Source organism: Brachyistius frenatus, unplaced genomic scaffold (assembly GCF_029030835.1).
Source record: "Brachyistius frenatus isolate BFR_SWC_R1_liver_20210118 unplaced genomic scaffold, ASM2903083v1 Contig_51, whole genome shotgun sequence".
Classification (NCBI taxonomy): Eukaryota; Metazoa; Chordata; class Actinopteri; family Embiotocidae; genus Brachyistius; species Brachyistius frenatus.
The window spans coordinates 714,932-736,325 of record NW_027210650.1 but is presented as its reverse complement, the minus strand read 5'-3'; the positions used below and the strand labels follow the sequence as shown (position 1 = coordinate 736,325).

Below are 21,394 nucleotides of genomic sequence, written 5' to 3'. Positions count from 1 at the left end.
ACACGATGGTGCACATGACACGGCGGGTGACATGTGGACTGAGGAGGTTCAGGACTGGCGTGTTGGGCTGTGTAGTTAGTGATGGATCGGGTGGTTCTCATACGAGTCGGAGATGATGAAGGGTTTTTCTCGAACCTGTGACCTTTTCTGCTCCTTTGAAAACTTCAGCGGAGAAACTACAATTTAAACTGCTTTCAAACACCTATTTTCTACAAGCTCAACATTTACTCGTCTTAAAATTAACATCACACGTAATTAGTGAAATAAAAAAAAGTACAAAGAGATGCTGGCTTACCTCTGAGTACAAAATTGATCTGGTTCACCCACTCTCTGGCCTCCTGAGGGCTGCTGGCAGTGAACTGGAGGGAGAGAGCGTCAATAACACGGAGATTATCATCACATCTGAACGAGCCTTTATACGTCCAGATGTTTAATTACTGAAGCATTTATCAAATCTTTTTCTAGCCGTCTAGTAAGGAGAAAAAGAACAAGCAGAAACGGTCTCTTTTCAAATATCTATGACGCATTAAATTATAGTGAGTCAGTTGGCCAATGTGTTAGTTAGTGAATATGTTTTCCAACATGATTTTCATTAACGCCGGACTGATACTGCAGTTTTTAACCTAATAAAAAAAATATTTGAGGCAAATTACAATATATTTCCAACATCTCTTTATTTAGAACATAATGTTATATAGTGATTCAACCAAAAAAAAAGTATTTAAATCATCTGATGACAATTTTCTAAATTAGATTATAAAAAGAAAATCATAAAGAAATGAGGGGAATCCTGATCACTTCTTCAAATGTCTTTGTTTGTCTGACAAAAGGTCCAAAATCCACAAATATTCTGTTTTCTATTCAAGAGGAACAAATTTTAGTTGGCGAACTTGTTGTGGGGAAACTGACCGTGAAGTTCCGTCGTCCCGGAGCAGAGAGCTCAAAACAGGCATTTCTTTTGGAGTCTTTCCTCTGGTTGTTCACCAGCTGCACGCTGTACTCGTTGATGTAGAACGAGCCCTTCTGCTGTTTATCTGTGAGGAGGGATGACACATGGTACGACGTGTTTTTGATTCAACGTGTGCGGCCGTAGAATTTCTGCACGTTTCGAAAACAAACCTTTTTCACTCCCGAAGTAGTAGAAGATGGAATTGTTCAGGACGCACCATTTCTTTTGCCACTCTGAGCCAAAGAAGCTGTGATCTGAAGACAGAAGAGCACGAAGATGGAAAATTACTCACGTGCAGCTGATTATTCAGATAGAAAAAATGCACAAAATACAAATATTAGACACAAATTCACTCAACATTTCCCAGAAATGCGATAAACTGCACTGCATTTAACACTTCCATCTATATGCTGTTGTACCTTTTCTTTTCTTTTCCAGGTAGCCTTGCTTCAAGATATTGCTCAGGTCCTGAGCTGCCACTGACGCAATGTCACCAAAGTCTGTGAGCACAAGCAGATTAATGTGTTGACTTCTTCAAATGTCTTGTTATTAATCAAAACCCACAAAAACATTCAATTTATAAGCACACCACAGAGAAAAGCGGAAAATTCTCTCATTACGGAAGCTTAAATCACAAAGTTTGGCATTTTTATATTGATGAATGACCTCAAATACATTTTCTGTTCGCGAAATTATTCCTGTCAATCAACTAATTGATTAATCGATTGATTATTTTTGTACTAAAACTTAATAAGCTACACTTCCTTTATTCCCAGGGAAAAACACACACACACACACACACACACACACACACACACACACACACACACACACACACACACACACACACACACACACACACACACACACACACACACACACAAACACACGTCAGACTATAAAGTCTCCCCGCCTGTGGATCAAATACATCCCCGTTAGGCTTTGGGAAACGAGGATCGATACGTGTACAGTGCTGCTGAGCGCTGCAGTCCATTCATCTGCTCGCACGGCAATTTAATGAGAGCAACCTTCCTGTGGGAATTCAGCAACTCGCTTCAATCTGCAAAGTCAAACTCTAAACATCGCGGGAAAATAGCACAACTTTAAGAGCCTTAAGTTAATTAGTGCAGCAGTCAGGTGATGCACGGAGCACTTTAACGTGGTCCTCGGCCCACTGAGGAGTCGTAGTTTGTTATTTCCTCTTGTTACGACACAGCTGGAATCGAACGGGGAGGTTTTGCAGTTATAAGGCATGAGACACGTCCTTAAAGTCTCCGCAGCAGGGAGCCTCAAGACATGCAGGTTTAACCAGCTGTTCAAGGAATTAAGTTAAGTGTTGGAGTTCTGATGCCAAAAAATAAAAAAGAATCTGATTTCCTAGCGTTTAGCCGTGTTTCTATCAGATTTTACTGCGCGTGACAGACAAAGCTCAGCACGGTGAGGATTTGAACACAGAAGGAGCACGAGCTGCATATTTTAGTCTGAAACAGGAAACAACTTTAAAGAGCATTTACACAAGTTTAGTGCGACACCCCTCGTTCAGACCACAGAGGATGACAAGGGGAATGGCCCACCCCCACCCCCTCCAGAAAGGCGCCTGTTTAACTGCTGGGAAAAACCAAACATGTCAACCCACAACGGGCTCCTCTGGCTTAAACAAAGAGCAACCCCTACCCCTCCAACCCCCCTCCCCCTCCAACGTGAGGCAAACAGGAACCTGTGTGTCATTCAGAAAAATCGGCAAGAAGAAGGAAACTGAGAAACTCTGGGATGCTCTCTTTCTTCCAAGTTTTTGTTTAGTCTTTTCTCAGCGAGTTTCATCTGAATAATCTGAAGCCGATGTCGGCTGTTTGCTCGGCGGGAGATTTAAGTCCACAACAGACCAGCGCCTGATCCAATACCCCCCCCCCCCATCACCTCCTGCCGCTCCAGGTTCGCGGTCCTGACGGATGAGCGGGTCACTCCAGAGCAGAGCTCCAGACACCTCGCCGCACTAACACACTCACATATCATCGGCCTGCCTTTGTGGATGGACTGACTGGTGACACTATAAATACAGAGGTGCTAAGGACTGTTTTGTCAAAGAGAACCTGATTCAGTACATCATAACAAACAGCGGTCATTACGCTCCTCCACCTCATTTATCCGCCAGCAGTCCGTCCTTTTTTCTTTTTTTCTTTCCCCCGGTCCTGCTTCCCTGTTGCGGCCCACTTCTAATCTCCTCATCCGTCTGCTTCCCTCGCTCTTCATTTATCTCAAAAAGGTCGAGCCCTGCTAATAGATGAGGAGGTGCAAAATCCACACAGGATAAGTCTGATCCCACTTGAGTCAATAAACATTACACATTCATGCCCGCTTAACACGTTAACACAAGGTGACCTGACCTCACTTCACTGTCCTTTGCGTGAATATGAACTCTAGTCAAACATGCAACACGCTAATTCAGGGTTCGTCCACAGGGTAGCAGCAGCGCCGCAATCTGATTGGTCCCGAGTTAACAATGCTTCCTTTAATGAAAATTACACACTAACACCTCTTTGGGACCAATTTTAAGCAGATAATGTTATTTGAAAACGTGTAATTTAGAGCCTTAAAAAAAAAAAAAAAAAAAAAAAAAAGAGAAAAAACCCCACCATGCTGTTTGAGTTTTGAGTTTGAGTACAGGCACAGAGAGACACATTAACGCATCTAATTAAGGCCTCATCAAAATCGCAGACAGACGGCACTCTTTCATAAAAATCATAAATTGCGTTATCAATTATTCAGGGCGATGCCATGACTTCATTTTCATCCCTTTTGCGTTTTAATTAGCACCATCCACAGCTTTGGTATTGACATTAATCTGATGGCAATTTATTGATATTTCAGCATAACCTATTTAGCTGAGTGCAATTACCAACATAGAGAAGCAGATAGATGTGATGTTAAGAGTCGCATCCCGCGTTGCGTAAATCAAGGTGAGGAGCCGCGCTAACCGAATCTAACGTCTCTCGGCGGTCATCGGGAGGGAAAAGATTTGAGACGCCAAATGGAAGGAAATAATCGATAGAAATCGAGTGGAGATACGTGTTTAATTGATCCCGACGAAGGAGCGTTTCCATAAAGCGAGCTGACCTGTGTGCTGATAAGTGCTCTGTTCTGCTGCCTCCCTGAACTCCTGTTAAACTCAGAAGGGGATGAACAACAATGCGCCCGAGCTGCCAGCGGTTTCAGCCACAGCCCCAATCTCTCATTTGGTTATTCACACTCTCTCAGCATGGTGTTATGAGCTCAGCAGTTGATCCCGCAAGAAAAGGCTGATTTATGTTAGCATGACCAGAGGGAGTTAATGTATTCTCTCATTAAAATCCACTTTAGTTAGGCTGAAAGTCAATCAAAGGCTGGATAGAGAGTGAATCAAAATGAAGGGAAATGGTTGGGTGGGAGGACTTAATATGTTACATTAGATCTAACGGTTGGTCATAACGCAACAAGAAGATGTTACGAAAACACGCAGGAAAGAAAAAGGCGCTGAAGATGTTGATGGTGCTGCAGGAGATGCTGAAGTGAAGCGAGCGATCCTCAGGATGAGCAGAGAGGAGCGGCAGGAGTCAGACCCAGCGGGGGGGGAATGTGTACTTTAAGAGGCTATGCATATATATATATATATATATATATGTACATATACACTGTCAGATAAAGTGGGGGAAAAAAACAGGAGGAAATGTGACTTGTGTAGAAAATACTGCCTAAAATGCATCACATGTCTGAACATCTTCCTCACAGTGTTGTAATGTCACATAGGATGTTTGTACATACTATAATAAAATCACCTGATAATATTTTGCACTGCTAATCAATGTGCAATGCCTGTGATGTATAATATTAGTTGTTTTGTGTGCCTGCACTAACCCTTTTTTGTGTTTCATACTCCCTAAAACTCTATATTTCTGTAGTCCCCTGTGCTCATAGTGTAAAATTGTACATTTATTGCCATGTATGTCTGTTTTTAGCAGCTTTTTTTATTTTTTTATTTCTGTTGCATTTGACAGTAATGAGCTCTGATTTTGTGATATAAGCTATCGATTACTGTCATTATTTATTAATTACTTCTTGATTGCGGATCAATCTTTTGTCTGAAACTTCATAAAATTGTGAAAAACGCCTTTTCGCAAAGCTGTAAGGTTCCAGCTGCTTATTTTGTCCGACCGACAGTCCAAGGATATCCAGTTTTGCTATTATAGAAGAAAACCAGCTGGCATTCCTGCTTTAGAAATGACAATCAATTAACAGACGTCTGCTTATTGTCACGCTTCTTCTTTTGTTTTGTTTTTTTAATCCTTTACATCAACCTGCCTGCGGACTCTGAATAAACTTAAGACTTTTGGTTTGAATTCGGCAAATTTACACCAAACTGATGTTTTTTTTTTTTTTTAATGCACAATATCCCTCATAATTAAATAAAAAATAAAGTAGCTGCAGAAAGAGAGGTTTTTAGTTTTTAACCCAGAGAAAACAATATGCTGTCAGTAAATCAGTATGTACTTGTGACTATAAGGTAAAACACTAGTAATGGGATTAATACGTGTGCGTGCAGAGGTGAACACCCCCCACCCCCACCCCTGAAGAACGAGTAGAAATGAAGTTCAGAAAGTTATCATATGCCTTCTTTCTCCTCTGCTTAGTCCTTGAACACGGGAGGGGGGGGGGACCTTTCACGGCGGCTTTTTCCATGCAAGAGGTATTGCATTGAATGCAGCATCGAGGGGGGGCGGGGGAGGTGGGGGGGGGACCTGACCCCCATGTGAACTCTGCTGATGAGGTGAAACAGAAGGCAGGGAGAGGCTACCCGGCCCTGAGGGGGCTGCGGGGGGAAGGAATGCTGCTGATTCCACAGACCGAGCTCAGAACGAGACCGCAATCCTCCTGGATACGGCCCTTGATTAGGAAAAAGGATTCACTCGGTGCACCTTCACCCGCCCGGCGCTCAATCTGCGCACAGGCCGGGCTAAATTGATAAATTTTTCCTCATTACGGTAGGAGGCCCTTTTTGCCTGCGCGTCCCTCCAGCGAGGCGGCCGTCAGGAGGGAGGAGAGACTGAGAGGCACTGAGGTTAAGGGCAGGACGTCTTCTCCTGCCCTCCTTCCCTTCCCCCTGATTTGATTAGGACCTCAGTCATCGATACATAAACCATGTTTAGAACCTCCTAATGCATGTGTTCGAAACCAAAGAAAACATGCAGTGCATTATATCGGGCTGCATGATGCCTGTATCACCGGCTAATAATGTTTAATGGCGCCGGGAATTTATGCAGAAGTGATTAAGGATTTTTTTTTTTTTTTTTTTTTTTTTTTTTTGGATCAAGGACGTCAATCAGGTCAGACAACAAATGGGACTTGAGATAAAAGCACTAAAGCAAACTTTAATGCACACAGAAATGATCCGGTAAATATTTTATCACACTTCGGAAATAATTTGGATTCTGGAAATTGAGTTAGATCGAAGAGATATATCTGGCGTCTCTCTTTTTTTTTTTTTTTTTAAAGTGTCTGACTTAGTCTGTTACACAAATAGAAAAATAGATGTTTCCGTGCTTCGACACAGGAATAGATGTCAAGTTATTCTAGCTTCTATTCCTTCCACACTCAAACATCACAGACCGGCCACTCTAAAGACACTAAGGGGCTAAATTTACTATGTGACATCGGCTTCCCCCTGGGCAGCCATAAGCAGCGTCTACAGCGACCCTGAATTTCCCTTTTCTAGATTTACTACCACTATTCAAATGCTTAACTGCAGATACAATGATCCTCTAATCGCTGGGGATGGTTTTCAGCTGCTTCGCTGACAGACACACACACACACAAAAAAAAAACAGTCGTAAGAATATAAATACCAACAATGGAGGAGTTTCGGGGCCCACAGAGGAGGCTGCGATAAAAAAAAAAGGGATATAACGCAGTCGACGGCAGAGTCTGGAGGGACAAACACTCACAAAAAATAAAATAAAAAAAATCAACACACTCCTCCTCTGAATGTACTGTTATTGCAGCTTTAAAATGCTCCCGTTATTTCCACTTAAATGCTTTAAATATGATTTTACTAAGGAGTATGACATGGCAGTGTGCTTCCTGAGCAATGTCTCACACAGATTAGCATTTTATATAAATAACTCGTGGTTTACAGTCGCTGCAGTTACATATTACGCCAATAAATAACGATTGGACGCTATCATTCTTTGCCTCCTTTCATAAATAAACTGCTATTCCACAGGCAACAGGTGTCACAGAAATTATTCTCCAGAGGAAAATAAGGAAAAATGCTCATCGAAAGCAGCGTCTTACTTAAATTTTGATGAAGCGAGTTTAACCTAAAATACAGATATTTTAATTGCAATTATCTCAGAGGACCAAATTATAGATTTTTATTTTTTATTTAATGGGATATATAGAAATCAAAACAATTGTTTCCAATAATTAATAATGAAACTAGGACTATTCATTTGGGTGAGTATTACCTATTTAAAGCTAAGATAATTACTTTTGTTTTAGACTTTGCCATAAAATTTCATAGAGGACCAACAAATAATGACGTGTGATATATTCACGATATTTTGGAGCATTTTCATTCAGTCTTTAATAAACAGGGCCGAGTAGTGACTGAATAATTACTTAGGATTTGGCCTTTTCCGAGTAAATTAGTATGATAAAGTCTTTTTTTTTGTTTGCTTTTCATATTTTACTGGAGAAAATGTGCCTTATTTTAAAACAACTGCAATAAAATTAATAATTTAAGTATTATTCTCGTACATTATGTAATTAAAATTGAATTTAGTGTTACAGTACAGTATTTCTATATATCCAGGTAAAAAAAAAAAAAAAAAAAAAGAGAGAGTAAGGTAGTAATAAAATAGAAATAATGAAAATAGGCTTCAACTTTTTTTTTTTTTTTTTTTTTAAATATATATAATTTACAAACTTTTTAAAACTTTTTCTTTGTCTCCTCTTTTCTTTTGGTTGTTTAAAATGAATGAATTCATATATCAGAAAAAACAAAGCCAAGTCAGTTTTGTCTCGTTTCATTCGCAGGTAAATCAACGTCTACGACAATAACTGCCGCACAGGTGATTTAAAACGATACCATAAAATAGCAAGAATGATACTTTTAATTCATGTTTTTGTAAATGTTATCTTAAAATTATGTTTGCACACATTTTTCAAAGGGCGGCTGAGATTACAATCACTGAACACATTAAATTAGGCACACAAAAAAAAAAACTGATATAGATAAACTACATGATAAAAAAACAATTGAATTGCTGTTTGTTTAAACCTGACATTTAATAAAATGCTGCCACTTTAATTGTGATTAGTGGAGGAGGGAATGTATATTTTAAAGTTAATCATCTGAATGCATTTTTTTAATAAAATTAATCGTGTGTTTTCACGCTGCCAAACAGGACAAAGTTTCTTTACAACAAAACCGTGTTTCCACTCGAGTGGCCTCAGATTTCGGTGAGATAAAGCTGACCTACAACCGAGGTCACTCCAAATCAAAGGGGAAAATTACCACTGTAGATTAGCAATCTTTACACAGCAACACAAGCCCACGGCAGCCCTGTCCCACTTGGCACGCACGCCGAGCGGTGACTTCTCCCGGCCGTGCGGCGCTCCCGGCGCAAAGAGGGATGCATCCTCGACATCCTGGAATAACTCCACAAGGGCATGTTAACGACCTCAGAGCGCTACGTTACAGCAACAATTAAACAGAGGGATCCCAGAGGCACCGGGAGCTGGCGTGTCACTGTCTGTGTACAGGCCAACACATCTCTCCCATCTCCATTTATTTCCCTAAGAAATCAGCGGGGCCACCTGGGCTTGGCATTGAAACTTCATTCATCTCCAGAAATGGATTCCAGTGGAGGGCAAAATCAAATTCTCATTTGCAAGGCAGGGGGAGAAAGAGAGGGAGTGAGTGCAGGAGGTACCTGGGAACGCTAACCTCTGGGTGAACCCGCCGCATCTGATAGTTTTGCTATTTGTCTGTGACATTGACAGCTCTGGGGGAGATTAGGAGCCACCCTGCCCCAGCTTCCCACTTTGCATTCTGCCTATGTGCCTCTTTACAGATGGACTGCCGCACATTTACCTTCGCCTGTTTTCCCTGGGTTTCAACACGGCGCTGCACCAGAGGCAAAACGGAGGGATGTAATTATATGCGGCGCAACAATAAAACAAAGCAAATGAGGGGAGAGCTGCATCAGAGGGCTTACAGACCAGGAGGATGCAAAAAAAAAAAAAAAAAAAAACTACACGCTGTGGCTTTTTTTTTTTTTTTTTGTGGGGGTGAAGCCGGGGATGAGAGTGATGGATGCCCCTCGGTTAAATACGTCCAAATCCCCCCTTCAAGCCGCTCTCTTCTTGCCAGGCAGTGTGAGTGAGTGTGTGAGAGAGAGTGTACAAGATTAATAGTGTAAACAGCGAGGGAGAGAGGGGAAGAAAGGCAGCCAGGAGAGAGGGAGAAAGAAAAGACTATCAGCATCTGCAGCAGCACAGTAGCCCGAGGGGAATAGCGTGAACTTTTGAACCCTGATGGCGAGCAGTCGCAGCGATGCACAGAGCACTGCTCCTGCCTCGTAATGTGTGTGTGTGTGTGTGTGTGTGTGTGTGTGTGTGTGTGTGTGTGTGTGTGTGTGTGTGTGTGTGTGTGTGTGTGTGTGTGTGTGTGTGTGTGTGTGTGTGTGTGTTATCTCTCTCTCCAGAAAAAAAAAAGGCACACAGACAGCGACTGAGGGAGGAGAGGGGGAAAAAGGAGAGCGGAGGAGAACGAGGAAGAGTGGAGGTCATTAACATATTCCTTCGCTTCCTCGCAAACGAGCAGCCGCCATCCGAATGTCACAAAATCCATACACCGATGAACGCCGTGAAAAATGAATCTCCGGGCGAATATTTCTGACGGATAGATACAGTAGACGGCTATCAAGCGAGTCCGCGGAAACTTTTGTGACTGATGGCCGCGCCGTGACGAGCGAGGCCTCGATCCTTCAACGCGACGCCGGACCCGAGCGCTGCCGGGTCACGGGTCGCCCGAGCGAGAGGCCGGAAGGTCAAAAGTTCAGTAAAGTGGGCAGACGAGCGCGACCGCGAGGACGTCGTCTGCGCAAAGCGGGTGCTGCGTCTAAATTAAAATAAACTAATAAAAACTGCGGTAATAGCTGCGAAGCGGTTTATTCTGCTCCGTTTCAACATTCGCTTTCACTTTCTTTATGACTTATTTCGACTTCACACTCAGACAAGGGGCCAGTTGGCGCATTAAACATCGCTGATTAACCCTCTAATGGAGCATCAATCCCTCAGCTGGCATTGTTTTTCTCCCTCTTTCACCAGCCAACAGACCCGGGCACGCACCCACAAAAACACTCCGCTCCGTCGAGCTCCGGCCAAAACGGCAGAATTTAGATTTAATATTCAATTTACTAGCACTGCGTGATAATGTTGTTACTCTGCATTGGCTGCTCATATTCAAATGAGAAATGGGCAACGGCGAGACGTAACTTCAAATTGGTTATCCGACTGTATTCTAGTGCCAGTAATCGGTTCGGGAAATTGGGCTGGCACGGCGACCGCTGACAGGAGTCGCATTCCCGCCTTCTTAACATCGGACAACACGTCAGAAGACACCTGCCTTCAGAGCAGAAACTATTAGTCCATTCGTCAATTAGTCAAAGAGCTAAACCTCCTCTTGTTCCCGCTTCTCTATCGGAAAGATATGTTGCTTTTCTTTGTCTAATGTGACAGTAAAGTTTGGATGTTTGACTGCTGGTGGGACACAACAAACTATTTGAGTTGTAGTCAACTGCAATGGACAATTTTCTCTGTTTCTTTGTCCACAAAGTTTACACAAGAAATACTAATTTATAGAGGAATCAACAGCCCTATATCCGGCTGCAAGCTAAAATAAACGACATACAAGAAAGGCGTGGATAAAATGTCAGATTATGAACAATAACTCCAGTGTCAGCTCATGTCATTCAAAAGGATCAATAAATAAACGCGTCAACTTTAAGTATGGCTGAAAATAGCACACGCAGCCACCACCTGAGTAAACACAGGCTGGACGGTGCATCATAATCCAATCATTACAATCACAGAAGAAGAAGGCGTCGTATCGGAAGCGCCATCTTTTCCGCACGCTCTCCCGAAAACAAAGCTCTTCGTCACCGCCGCGGCTTCCCAGCAAACATCCCCGAGCGCCCAGCGGTGCTCCCCAATCACAGCAGAACAAACAGGCCATTTCCACTTCGTAAACTTGACCCCGCAAACAGCATGACAGGACTAAAAAAAAAAAAAAAAGCCCCACGTCTCCAGCTGTCTCCTGGGGTCTATTTGTGTGTGCGTGATGCCGGAGGGAGACATTTTTTTTGTGCCTGTATTTGTTTACGTGTGCATAATGTGCTGGAATGGCAGAGTGTGACAATGGGGGGGGGGGGATGCTGAAAATGTGCGTGAGCCCCAAATAGCATGGAGAGAGAGAGGTGGAGGGTGCTTAATGGGGGGGGGCAGACGAAGTCAGGGTGAGGCTGCAGGCGCGGTCAGGTCACCGGTGCGGTCGGCGGGTGAAACTCAGTTCACATTACCATGCAGACACCCGGGCGAACAATGGAGGTTCCATCTGTTCCTGTCAGCCATTACAAATCTGGTGTCACCCAGTCCGCTGAAGACAACAGGCCACCGCATCTAATCAAACGGCACACAGGCTCCTCCCCCCCACCCCTGCAAAAAAAAAAAAAAAAAAAAAAGCAGCCATCGACTTCACACTCACTCACTCTCTGGTTAGGGAACACAGAGCGGCGAAGGCAGGCAGTCGATTACCACAGATAATACATTCTCCCAAGTCACAAAGTCTCCATTGTGTACAGTAGAGGCTCGAATAAAATTACACAATTAAAACTCAAGTGGGGGGAAAAAAAGAAAGAAAAGAAGAACTTCATTTTCTACCTTCTCCTTTTTACTGAATCACAAAATTATCATTAATTTGAAGCAAAAAGAATTCCGCTGATTTTTTGGGATTAAAAGAAATAAAAGAAAAGTGAAAAAAGAAAAAAAGAAATTGCCATCGTGGAAAAAAAAAGCTCCCGATTTCATTAAGAAGGCGTAATGCTGTTTTTCCACAAACACCCCCTGCCCCCACCCACCCACCCACCCTCGAAACAGACCGCCCAGCAGAAAAAGTGAGCCATTTCTTTCAACTAGCAGTGAACAGAGGATGAACTATGAACTCGGCGTGCCCTCTCACTGAGGACACAGGCCATTCACTATGCTAACACGCTCGCAGCCCCCCAGCAATAAAAAAGACGCAGCGCTGCGAGGTGGACATTTTTCTTACAAATCCAAATGTTATGATTATTGATCCGAGCAGTAGAAAGTGTTTGTTTTGAGTTTGTTTTTTTTACTTGTAGTTATTCACCGTCGAAGGGCGTTTAGTTTTTCACAGCAAAATGCAACTAGAAAAAAGAAAAAACAAAAGAAGTAAATATTCAGGTGGTGCTGCTTAATCGGCCACTTCTCACATTTAACACAGACAACGGCGCGACAACGTGTTTGCGTTTCAACAACGATCGCTTTCCACGATAACAGACGGCGCCGTTTGTAGTTAGGCGTGTTACCATCACAGCCTGAGGGGGGGAGATTTGAAGAATTTTATAGTTTGATTTTGTTTGTTTCCCCCATAGGAAATCTTCTCCTGTTTATTCTGAAATGATCCATTTAAGAAAAAAAAAAAAAAAGAAGAAGAAAAGAAAATGAATTGTCATCGTCTTATCGTGGTGTATCTTCGCACCATCTGCTGTGATTTGTTTTGTCTGTGTTTCTGCGTGCAGAAGAGTTAATTTCCCAAAAATTTAGGGGATCAGATTTGACTCCATCCAGCTGGCAGTAACTACTAAAGCAAAGTGAGTGGAAATATTCCTCTTCCACATTTCACAATTCCACATGCATCCCGGCTTAACTCGCGAAAAGGAGATAAAAATACAAATAATTTTTAAAAAGAGCAGACACGGGCACCTGAGGCAGCCGAGTCATTAAAGCCCACCTGCGGCATGTCACGTCAAGGGCTATTAGCTGGCACGTAGAGTCAGAGATACAAAAAGTCTGAACGGGAGGGAGGCGAGTCGGAGAAAAAGGGAAGACGGAAAGAAAGGTTGATAAAGGGAGAGAGGGATGGCACACACATGGCCCCTCAGGTACAGTGTTGTATTTCAAACCCGGTTGTGAAAGAATAGAGGGGCTCGGGGTCAATCAATCACTTTTGTTAGCCTGCAGCTACAAAGCCTCCTCTCTGTGTGGGCCGCCTCCACGTCTCCCACAGTCCACAGCCTCCGAAGAGGAGATCAGGAGCGAAGAGGAGAGAGGAGGATCTGCCACTGGAGGGAGCTCTAGGTCACCATTCAGGTCTTTGTGAACCACCAGCTCAGCTCCCCCTCCTCCCCCCCACTTTTTTTTTTTTTCCTTCAAGCAGCAGGATGGGCCTACCTGCACACAGGCCAGGAGAGGAAGAGGAGGAGGAGGAGGAGGAGGAGGAGGAGCCACTCATGTCAGAGAAGGTAGGAGGCCAGCAGGGAGGGAAATTTCACAGATGTGCTGTGTTTTTTTCAAATTAGGAAAATGGTCCGCCTGCACTTCCTGTGGTGAGGTGTAGGTGTGCCGGGGAGGATGTTGGAGACGTTGTGTTCAAACTGTAGTTCTCTCCGAGGACTACCGCATCGTGTGCTGTGACACAGACTCCCTGTTTTTAACCTTTTTCCTTTGTCGACGCGTTATTCCTCGCAACACCGAGTCGCCTTTTCAGCGGAAACACGTGTTCGTGATGATAATGTATAGACCAAACGCACAAGACTTTACACAACGGCTGAAATTTCACCCCATTATGCTCGCTCTAACGAGATCGTGTGGGCTTAATGTCTACCGCTCAAATTCTGGGTTTTTTCTTCCCCTCAGCTGTTGTTGTGAAGAAAAAGCCATTAGTGCTGCTTTGCCGTGCACGGACACATACATTTATAATCAGGCCATTTCTGAGCCCTGATTTCTGCATTGCGCAAAATAAGCTGAGATCCCTCTCTCACACACACACACACACACACACACACACACACACACACACACACACACACACACACACACACACACAGAGGGAATCAGAATGAGGACTATTGTTAACTTACACTCGGGGGCTCCGTCATCCTGGTAGTCAGAGGCTACCGAGGCGTCGTCGGACGGGGCAGAGCGACCCAGACTGGAGCTGCGGTTGTCATCAGAACCGTCTTCGTCCCTGAAGTCCACTGATTGTGTGTGTGAGAATAATATGTGGGTGACGTGAACTTTCTAGGACTAATTTGTGCACTTGTTTCTATTGTACATATCAGTGTTTGATATTTTAATGACGGAGATTGTTAAAGGGGATTTTACTCACATCTTAAGGGGAACTCCTGAGGGTTCCTGTAAAATCAAAACAAGCACAAATCTAAATATTTTCTTTGTAGTTTCCCATCTTGTCGTTTTTTCACAGCTCAGCTCCAACACTGCGTTTTAAACGTAAAAGTAATTGTTTCTTGCACTCGAAGACCACAAAACCACAGAGCATGCGTCTCTTGTCATTTTAGTGCAGGCAACAGCAACTTCCGGATTCAACTGTCATGCTTCACACAAGAGTTTCACTTTTTGGGTTCGCTTAGAAATTAAATCACATCAAGATTAAATTACCCAAATCAAAAAGAGATTATCGTATGAGATCTTTAAAAACATTTTATAGTAATAAATAAGCACAAGAATGAAGTCTTGAAGGTGACACCATTAGACTCAATGAGTTCCTTCAAATGTAATTTTGCATACTGTGTTCAAAGCAGTTACAGCAACAGTGAAGTGTTTCGTGTGGTATTAACAGCAAAAGTTAGATAATGATGTTGTGAAGTAAAAATGTCACACTTCAATGGTAGAGTGGCTTCCTGTGCGTCCGATTTAACTTCAGGAGGACAAATCCTACCTCGCGTGGACGACCCTGAAGTTATTCAGTAAGACCTGCCGGGTCTCTTCGGCGCTCTCGCTTAAGTTCTCATCTTGAAGGATCTCCGCTACAAACAGCTCGCAGTCTGAAGAGGACAAAAAAAGACAAAACACGGTAAGCAGTACATTCATGACGTGTTTTATGAAGCCGGTTTCATGTCAGACTGAATAATGCTGATCGTGGCACACAAAACATTTGCTAAACTTCACAAATATTAACTCGGATTAAAATGTTATTTGGTGTCTCAGATCTCACCACTCACTCGCGACCTCTTTGCTGGGTCCAACGGTCATGTGTCAAATGTACCAAAAAAATATTTAAAAACTTGTGTAGATGCCACACATTTATCACGTACACAACGACATAAAAATCTGTGCAATAAAATGCATTCAATATTGCAGTTTTCACCACATCTTGCATTTGTGTACATACAGTGTATATGTGTTGATCCTGGTTTATTATTCACAGGTCTTAAGGGGAAAGAGTGTCGTGTTATGTTTAAGTGTCCACATATTTCAATTGGAAACATGCAGAATACTTAAGCAAATTATTTTTGATGCAAATTAATGTCTATTAAATATCCCAGCCCTTGTCTTATAGTTTAATATCTGTCTGGTAATTCCCCACTACACTGCTTCCTGAGAAGTATACACCTTCTCTTTATGTGGCTTCGGTAGAGAACGAAGAAAGTGACGATCGATGTTTTCTTTCTTTTCTGAACTGCAAACCTGATTTCGAGCCACGGTAACATTACAAAGAAACGTGAAAGCCATCTTTATGATAATGAAGGCCAAACAGGTTGGCCCGTATCACTTATCTGAATCAATTTCTTTGTGTCCTCACTCCCACATTACACAAATGTGCTGAAATATGCAAATGCTCTTCTACAGGCCCGGTGCTTTCTGCCCTGGCAGTACATGCAAATGCAGTTACGGCCACAGCGCTGCTATGTTGGAAACAGTTTATAGTGCATGACAACGATGGATAAATACGATACTTTTTATGTTCTAGTGTTTGCTTCTGTTAATGTGACAGTCTGCCATTTCTCTTTTTTTAGGTTGGCACTTCCCAAGCTCTTTTAACTGTCTGTGTATGCGACCAGTACAATCATAACTCTTAACACTGGTAAATTTTAGATGTCATTATGTTGTGGTAAGCGTGCCTGCTGAGGCTATATTTCATAGTTACGCAATTTTTTTCCAATAGCAGAGCTTTCAAAATAAAACCGCAGTGTGAAAAATAAGATTGATAAACAGGAAGAACATTTATAAATAAAGACTTTACCATCCAACAGTCTCCTGATGTTGGTCGGGAGCGTCCCCATCCTGGACTTCTACCTGTCAAACACAACACACTTCTAGCTCAGCCTTTTTACTGCCCCTTCGCGCTTTGCTTTTAAATGAACTTCCAGCCTCTTTCACACCGTTACAGCTCCATGATAGAAACAAGAACCTGGCGCACACGCACACACACACACACACACACAGACAGACACTTACAGAGAAACTTGCATAACGTCTAACCACCTGTGTCCTTTTGCGCTGCAACCCAACCTAACTTCCGTGCATGTATTTTAGATTTGCACAAAACAGGGCGGAGCAGGTGCACAGATGTCAACTTCCTCTGCAGTGTGGCTTTTAAAGTCAAGGTTCAGGGAAATTTGATTGGCAGTAAGCCTCTGTCTTACAACCGCCTGTCTTACTCTGTCTCTTTTGATCTTTATTAGCACAAGAGACTATAGCATAACTGCCTGTAATAAACATGTGAGGTTATCTTGTGTCTGCCTCTCTTTTTGTGCTTTTCTCTTGTATATAATTGGATATTCACCTAGATAACAGGCATGTTAGTATCCTGCTGTCAGGTCTTCCTTGTTATATAACATTTAGGAGAGGTGTAAATCATGCCAAATTCTCCTTAATCATACCTTCGAGCTAAACGGCCTGCAGGCTTCCTAGCCTGTTGAAGTGTCCTTGAACAGGAGGAGCTGCCATGCTGCTGATCTTTCGCAGCCTGACCTCCCTGCAAAGTGTCAAGACCTAACAATTTCCCCACAGGGATCAATAAAAGACCACATTATGGGGAAGAAGAAAAAAAAAAAAAAAAAAGTAATAGTCAGCAGAATGGGATTTCCCAAGAAGACTCTTCAATTGAACGGTGCTATTTCACACCCTGAGGTCATGAGCCCTGCAGCGCAAACAGGGGAGAAAACCTAAGACCAAACTCAAGTCAGGAGAGAGACAGAAAGCAGGCCGGCATACCAGACGTTATTCTGCACAGGAGTCAACAAGAGCTGCAGCTATTCGTCCATTACTCAATGGACAGAACATTAGTTTGCGAATTTAACAATCAAATAATCATTTTTAGGCCAAAAAAAAAAATCCAAACATTTTGATAGGTACTTTATTAATCCCTCAAAGGGACATTTTAAAATGTTTGATGGTTTCAGCTTCTCAAATATGAGGATTTTTATATTTTTCTTTGTCACACGTGATAAAAAAATATATAATATATGTTTGGTTTGTGAAATGTTGACCAGACAAAACAAGACACACTTGGCGGGTTAATTGTTTTGTCTGTGGCACTATATCATTCAAAATTAAATCATTAAAACTACTACTGCGTGTGGCAGTGCTGTAGTAAAATAAACAATAGCTTATTAGCAGGTTGGAGAAGTAATTGGCCAAAGAAGGTCATCATTTTTCCATAATGCCACCTGTACAGCTTGTTGACTATATTAAGGGTGGTTGAATTAATAGCTTACACTCATATCTACTGTTAATTATTATAAATAATGGTTCAAACATTATCCTGGTTAGTCAGTCATGCCACTAAATATATTTATATATTTTCTCATGCAGTAAAAGTAATGTTTATTCACACCAGCGCTGTAACCTCCATCTATTTGAGCTAATTAAGAGTAGTTAAATGTAAACTTATTAACGAGGGTACGGGTATATTTGTTAGTTTTTATTCCTCGCTGGAAGTCACATTTTACTCACCTGTCTGTTTATTGTTTTATTTCTGCGTCACTGCTCGGCTAACATGGATGACGTCACACGGCCTTCCCGAGGACGCTGCTAAGCTATCATGCTACGTCTAATTAGCCTAACCGTTATGGGGGGGAAAAAATATATAAATTAGCACCTCTTGTCAACAGTTCTCGGACTAAGTTGGTATATTTACTCACCTACTGTCACAATAAAGGTGGATATCAGTTTAAAACGTGGTTTTAGTAGTTTGTACACGAGCTACGTTTATCTGCGACTTTAACGTTGCGTTCACTTCGTCCGTTGTTTCGGATGATGACGTTGCAAAATCGTAAATCTGATAAGACTTTTTTTAATTATTATTATTATAATATAAGAAACCCACGTTTTTCCTTAACATTTATAACACAGGTAAGAATCTGTTTTTTATTTTTTTATGTTTTATTTTATTTTAATCTTTTTCGGTTTTTGTGTGCAAATGTTGCCTTCAAGTGCATTTTTTAAAAGCTGTTAAATTGAAGTTTCAGAGGAAATAGTAACAATAAAAATAGAAATCCAGTGTTTAAAGATAAGAAAATAGTTGTTGTTGGTTTTTTTAGCTACGGTTGACAACATACAGTGGGGATAAATCAATTTGTCAAACATTATCTTCAAGAATTATTTTTTTCAGTTTCGTTGTTTAAATCTTCACGGGTCTTTGATTCAAGCTGAAAAACCGATTCGGATATTTCTGACAACACGTGAATGCAGCATCACTAAATCGGTCCCTCAGTCCATCTGACAGGTTGTGGATGAATGGTTCAGATTACCAGGAGAGGGGGAACAAGCAATGGGATGGACTTCACTGGGCTTTTACACACACTTAATTGACATGTGTAGGAGACGCAGTGGAGGCAGCAGCATTACTGATAGGAATGGTGGTGGGCCTCGCTATCGCCTTATTGATCCTGTATTACTGAAACACTACAGGGGAAGCCATCAAAGCTCCGTCAGACACTGCTCACATCGACAGAAATCAGCAGATATCCATCCAGTGTTGTTGGACTAATATTATAATTTATTTCACGCAACATTTTTGACTTGCTACTGATAATGAATTGTTTTGTTTTTTTTTAATTTTTAAAGGCTGTTTAAATGCACAATTCTGCACACAGAAAACCAATTTATTGTTTTATTTTTGGGCAACATATCATATCATATTTTGCATATTTTTTAGTATTTCTGTGATTGCTTGTCTCTTGATGGTCTCCCTCCCTACAGGAAGCCCCGGGGTCAGAGCGAGTTGAATCCCCGTGTCGGGATTGTCCCCACGTTGACCTGCGCCTGACTGTCCTCCCAGCACAAAAAACAAACAAAACAAAAAAGGCCCCTGTGAAGGTGAGAGGAACTGGGGTCCCCTCCCCTGGAAAAGAAGGTTCCCTCCCCTTGACAGCTCCACAGAGACAGCCACCTGCCTGCTGGGTCGGCCCCATATGAAAAGGGAAGCCCTTTGTAATCCGACTGGGATTACACCACCCAACAATGCAGCGCTGAAAGAGCGACAAAAGCCCTGTATCAAACGCCGCTGAGGGGGAGCAAGGCTATGATCTGCCACTACTACCAACACTGACTCCTCGGCCTCCTCTCATCTCCCCAAGAGGCTCTCTCTCTCTGTCTCTCTCTCTCTCCCCTCCTCCCTCCCCTCCCCTCTCCTCCTCTCCCCTTTAGCATTTGCTGCCTCTGTCCTCCTTCTGCCCTCTCATCTCTAAGATCTGGCCTTTTATCAGCGCATTCCTTTTCATTTGCATTGCGGCGTGGGGAGGGACAGCGGCTCTCTCTGATCTGATAGAGCCAGGAGAGAGAGTCGGGAGGATCCTCAGGCATGAAGGGTGTGTGTGTGTGTGTGTGTGTGTGTGTGTGTGTGTGTGTGTGTGTGTGTGTGTGTGTGTGTGTGTGTGTGTGTGTGTGTGTGTGTGTGTGTGTGTGTGTGTGCGTGTGCCAGGATCCCTTTCGCAGTGCCGAGAGTGGCAAACAGTGAAACATCCGCCGCCTGTCTTTCAAAATCTGACTTTATCTTTATGTCAGAAATGGAAAATGCCGGTTTAAAAATTCTTCAAAAATCCTGAAAAAAAAATTCGTCAGAGGAGTTTCAGGATATAGTATTATAATTCATTTTAAAGTAGAAGCATAAATCACTCTGTCACCTTTTTACAAAAGCAAACATCTCAAGTCGGTGCTCCAATGTTGCCCCAATTTAAACAGCGCATTCATTCAAACTCCTTGATAACAACAAGGTGTTTGGCCCGATTCTCAAGAATCTGTTGTAAATGTTTGTGTTGCTCGAGGAGATAAAAAGAGGTAGTTTACTTTTCGGATTTCCTCAGAATCATTGTATTCCCAACCCACCCATTGCTCAAACACATGTCAACATAATGGGGCCGGGGGTTGGGGTGGGGGTGAGGGGCTTTGGTGGCGGTAGAACAAGTAAAAAGAAAGAAGAAGTGATGATAGATCAAGGACACAAAAGGCAGAGGAGCAAAATGTGTTGCGCTTAAATCCACAACCTCCAGTCAGCCTTCGCATTGACTCACTCGGAGAGTTACCTCAGCTTGTACTCGAATCAATGAGAGCCCCTGAGAGCGTTGAATAGAAAAATCATTCAAATTGTATTATGTTAGGATATATGAGCCATTTCAAAATATTAATTCAGCATTATTTGAGGTGTCTGTTAAGGATAGCAGCTCCAGCAGGCAGCGCGTTGACTCGACTGACTGATTGCACACCTCTATTACATGTGATGTATGAATGTGTGAGAGGGACCTATTTTTCATTACTGCAGACATTGTCCCTAGAGGCAGTTGTTAAAGAAGAATCTATGAATTACCCCCCCCCCCCCACCGACCCTCCACCCCCCTGGAACAACTGGCCCTTGTCATAAGCCGAGAAGAAGAGAGGAAAAGGGGGGGGGGTGAGAGAGAGAGAAGGGGAAGCACATGCAGCACTATTGATGGAAGTGGGATTGAGAGACTGGGAAGGACGCCAGGAGAATGTCTCTGCCTTTTTTGCTTGTGATCCTGCACACCGCCGCCTCTCCCTCTGTCCAGTTAATTGGAATACAAAGCAGAGCGGGGTCGATGAGAGAGCGGTGGTGGTGAGGAAGGAGGAGGATGAGGAGGAAGAGGAGGAGGAGGAGGAGGGTAGCTGCTGTCTGTCTCCAGCAACACTCAACCTTCACTGCTCGCTGGGAATTGACTGGGGAACCAGCAAGCGAGACCGACACACTGTCACTGGTAAAATGAACTGTCACCTTGCATTTCTCAGCCTCCTGGCAGCGTCGAATTGGCCGCTTTGAACCATGTGACGTGACACTGATTGAGTTCTGCCCCCCTACCCCTCCTCCTCCTCCTCCTGGGCTCCAAAAGGAAGGAGTTGCTTTCATTT

General features: G+C 42.9%; 1 protein-coding gene across 3 annotated transcripts in view; it reads right to left on the bottom strand.

The window, feature by feature from the left end:
* The window catches only part of skap1 (src kinase associated phosphoprotein 1), a 29,806-nt gene extending 13,256 nt beyond the window's left edge, over positions 1-16,550 (bottom strand). The window contains exons 1-9 of one of the 3 annotated variants that reach the window (XM_069704570.1): positions 16,514-16,550; positions 16,272-16,324; positions 14,967-15,072; positions 14,397-14,422; positions 14,149-14,265; positions 1,369-1,449; positions 1,120-1,203; positions 910-1,034; positions 296-359 (exon numbers count right to left, since the gene is read on the bottom strand). In XM_069704570.1, the coding sequence (XP_069560671.1) occupies positions 296-359; positions 910-1,034; positions 1,120-1,203; positions 1,369-1,449; positions 14,149-14,265; positions 14,397-14,422; positions 14,967-15,072; positions 16,272-16,311 (643 nt within the window). In that variant the 5' untranslated portion in view covers positions 16,312-16,324; positions 16,514-16,550. The other 2 variants (XM_069704568.1, XM_069704567.1) reach the window with 2 other exon arrangements.
* Positions 16,551-21,394: the final 4,844 nt, after the last annotated feature.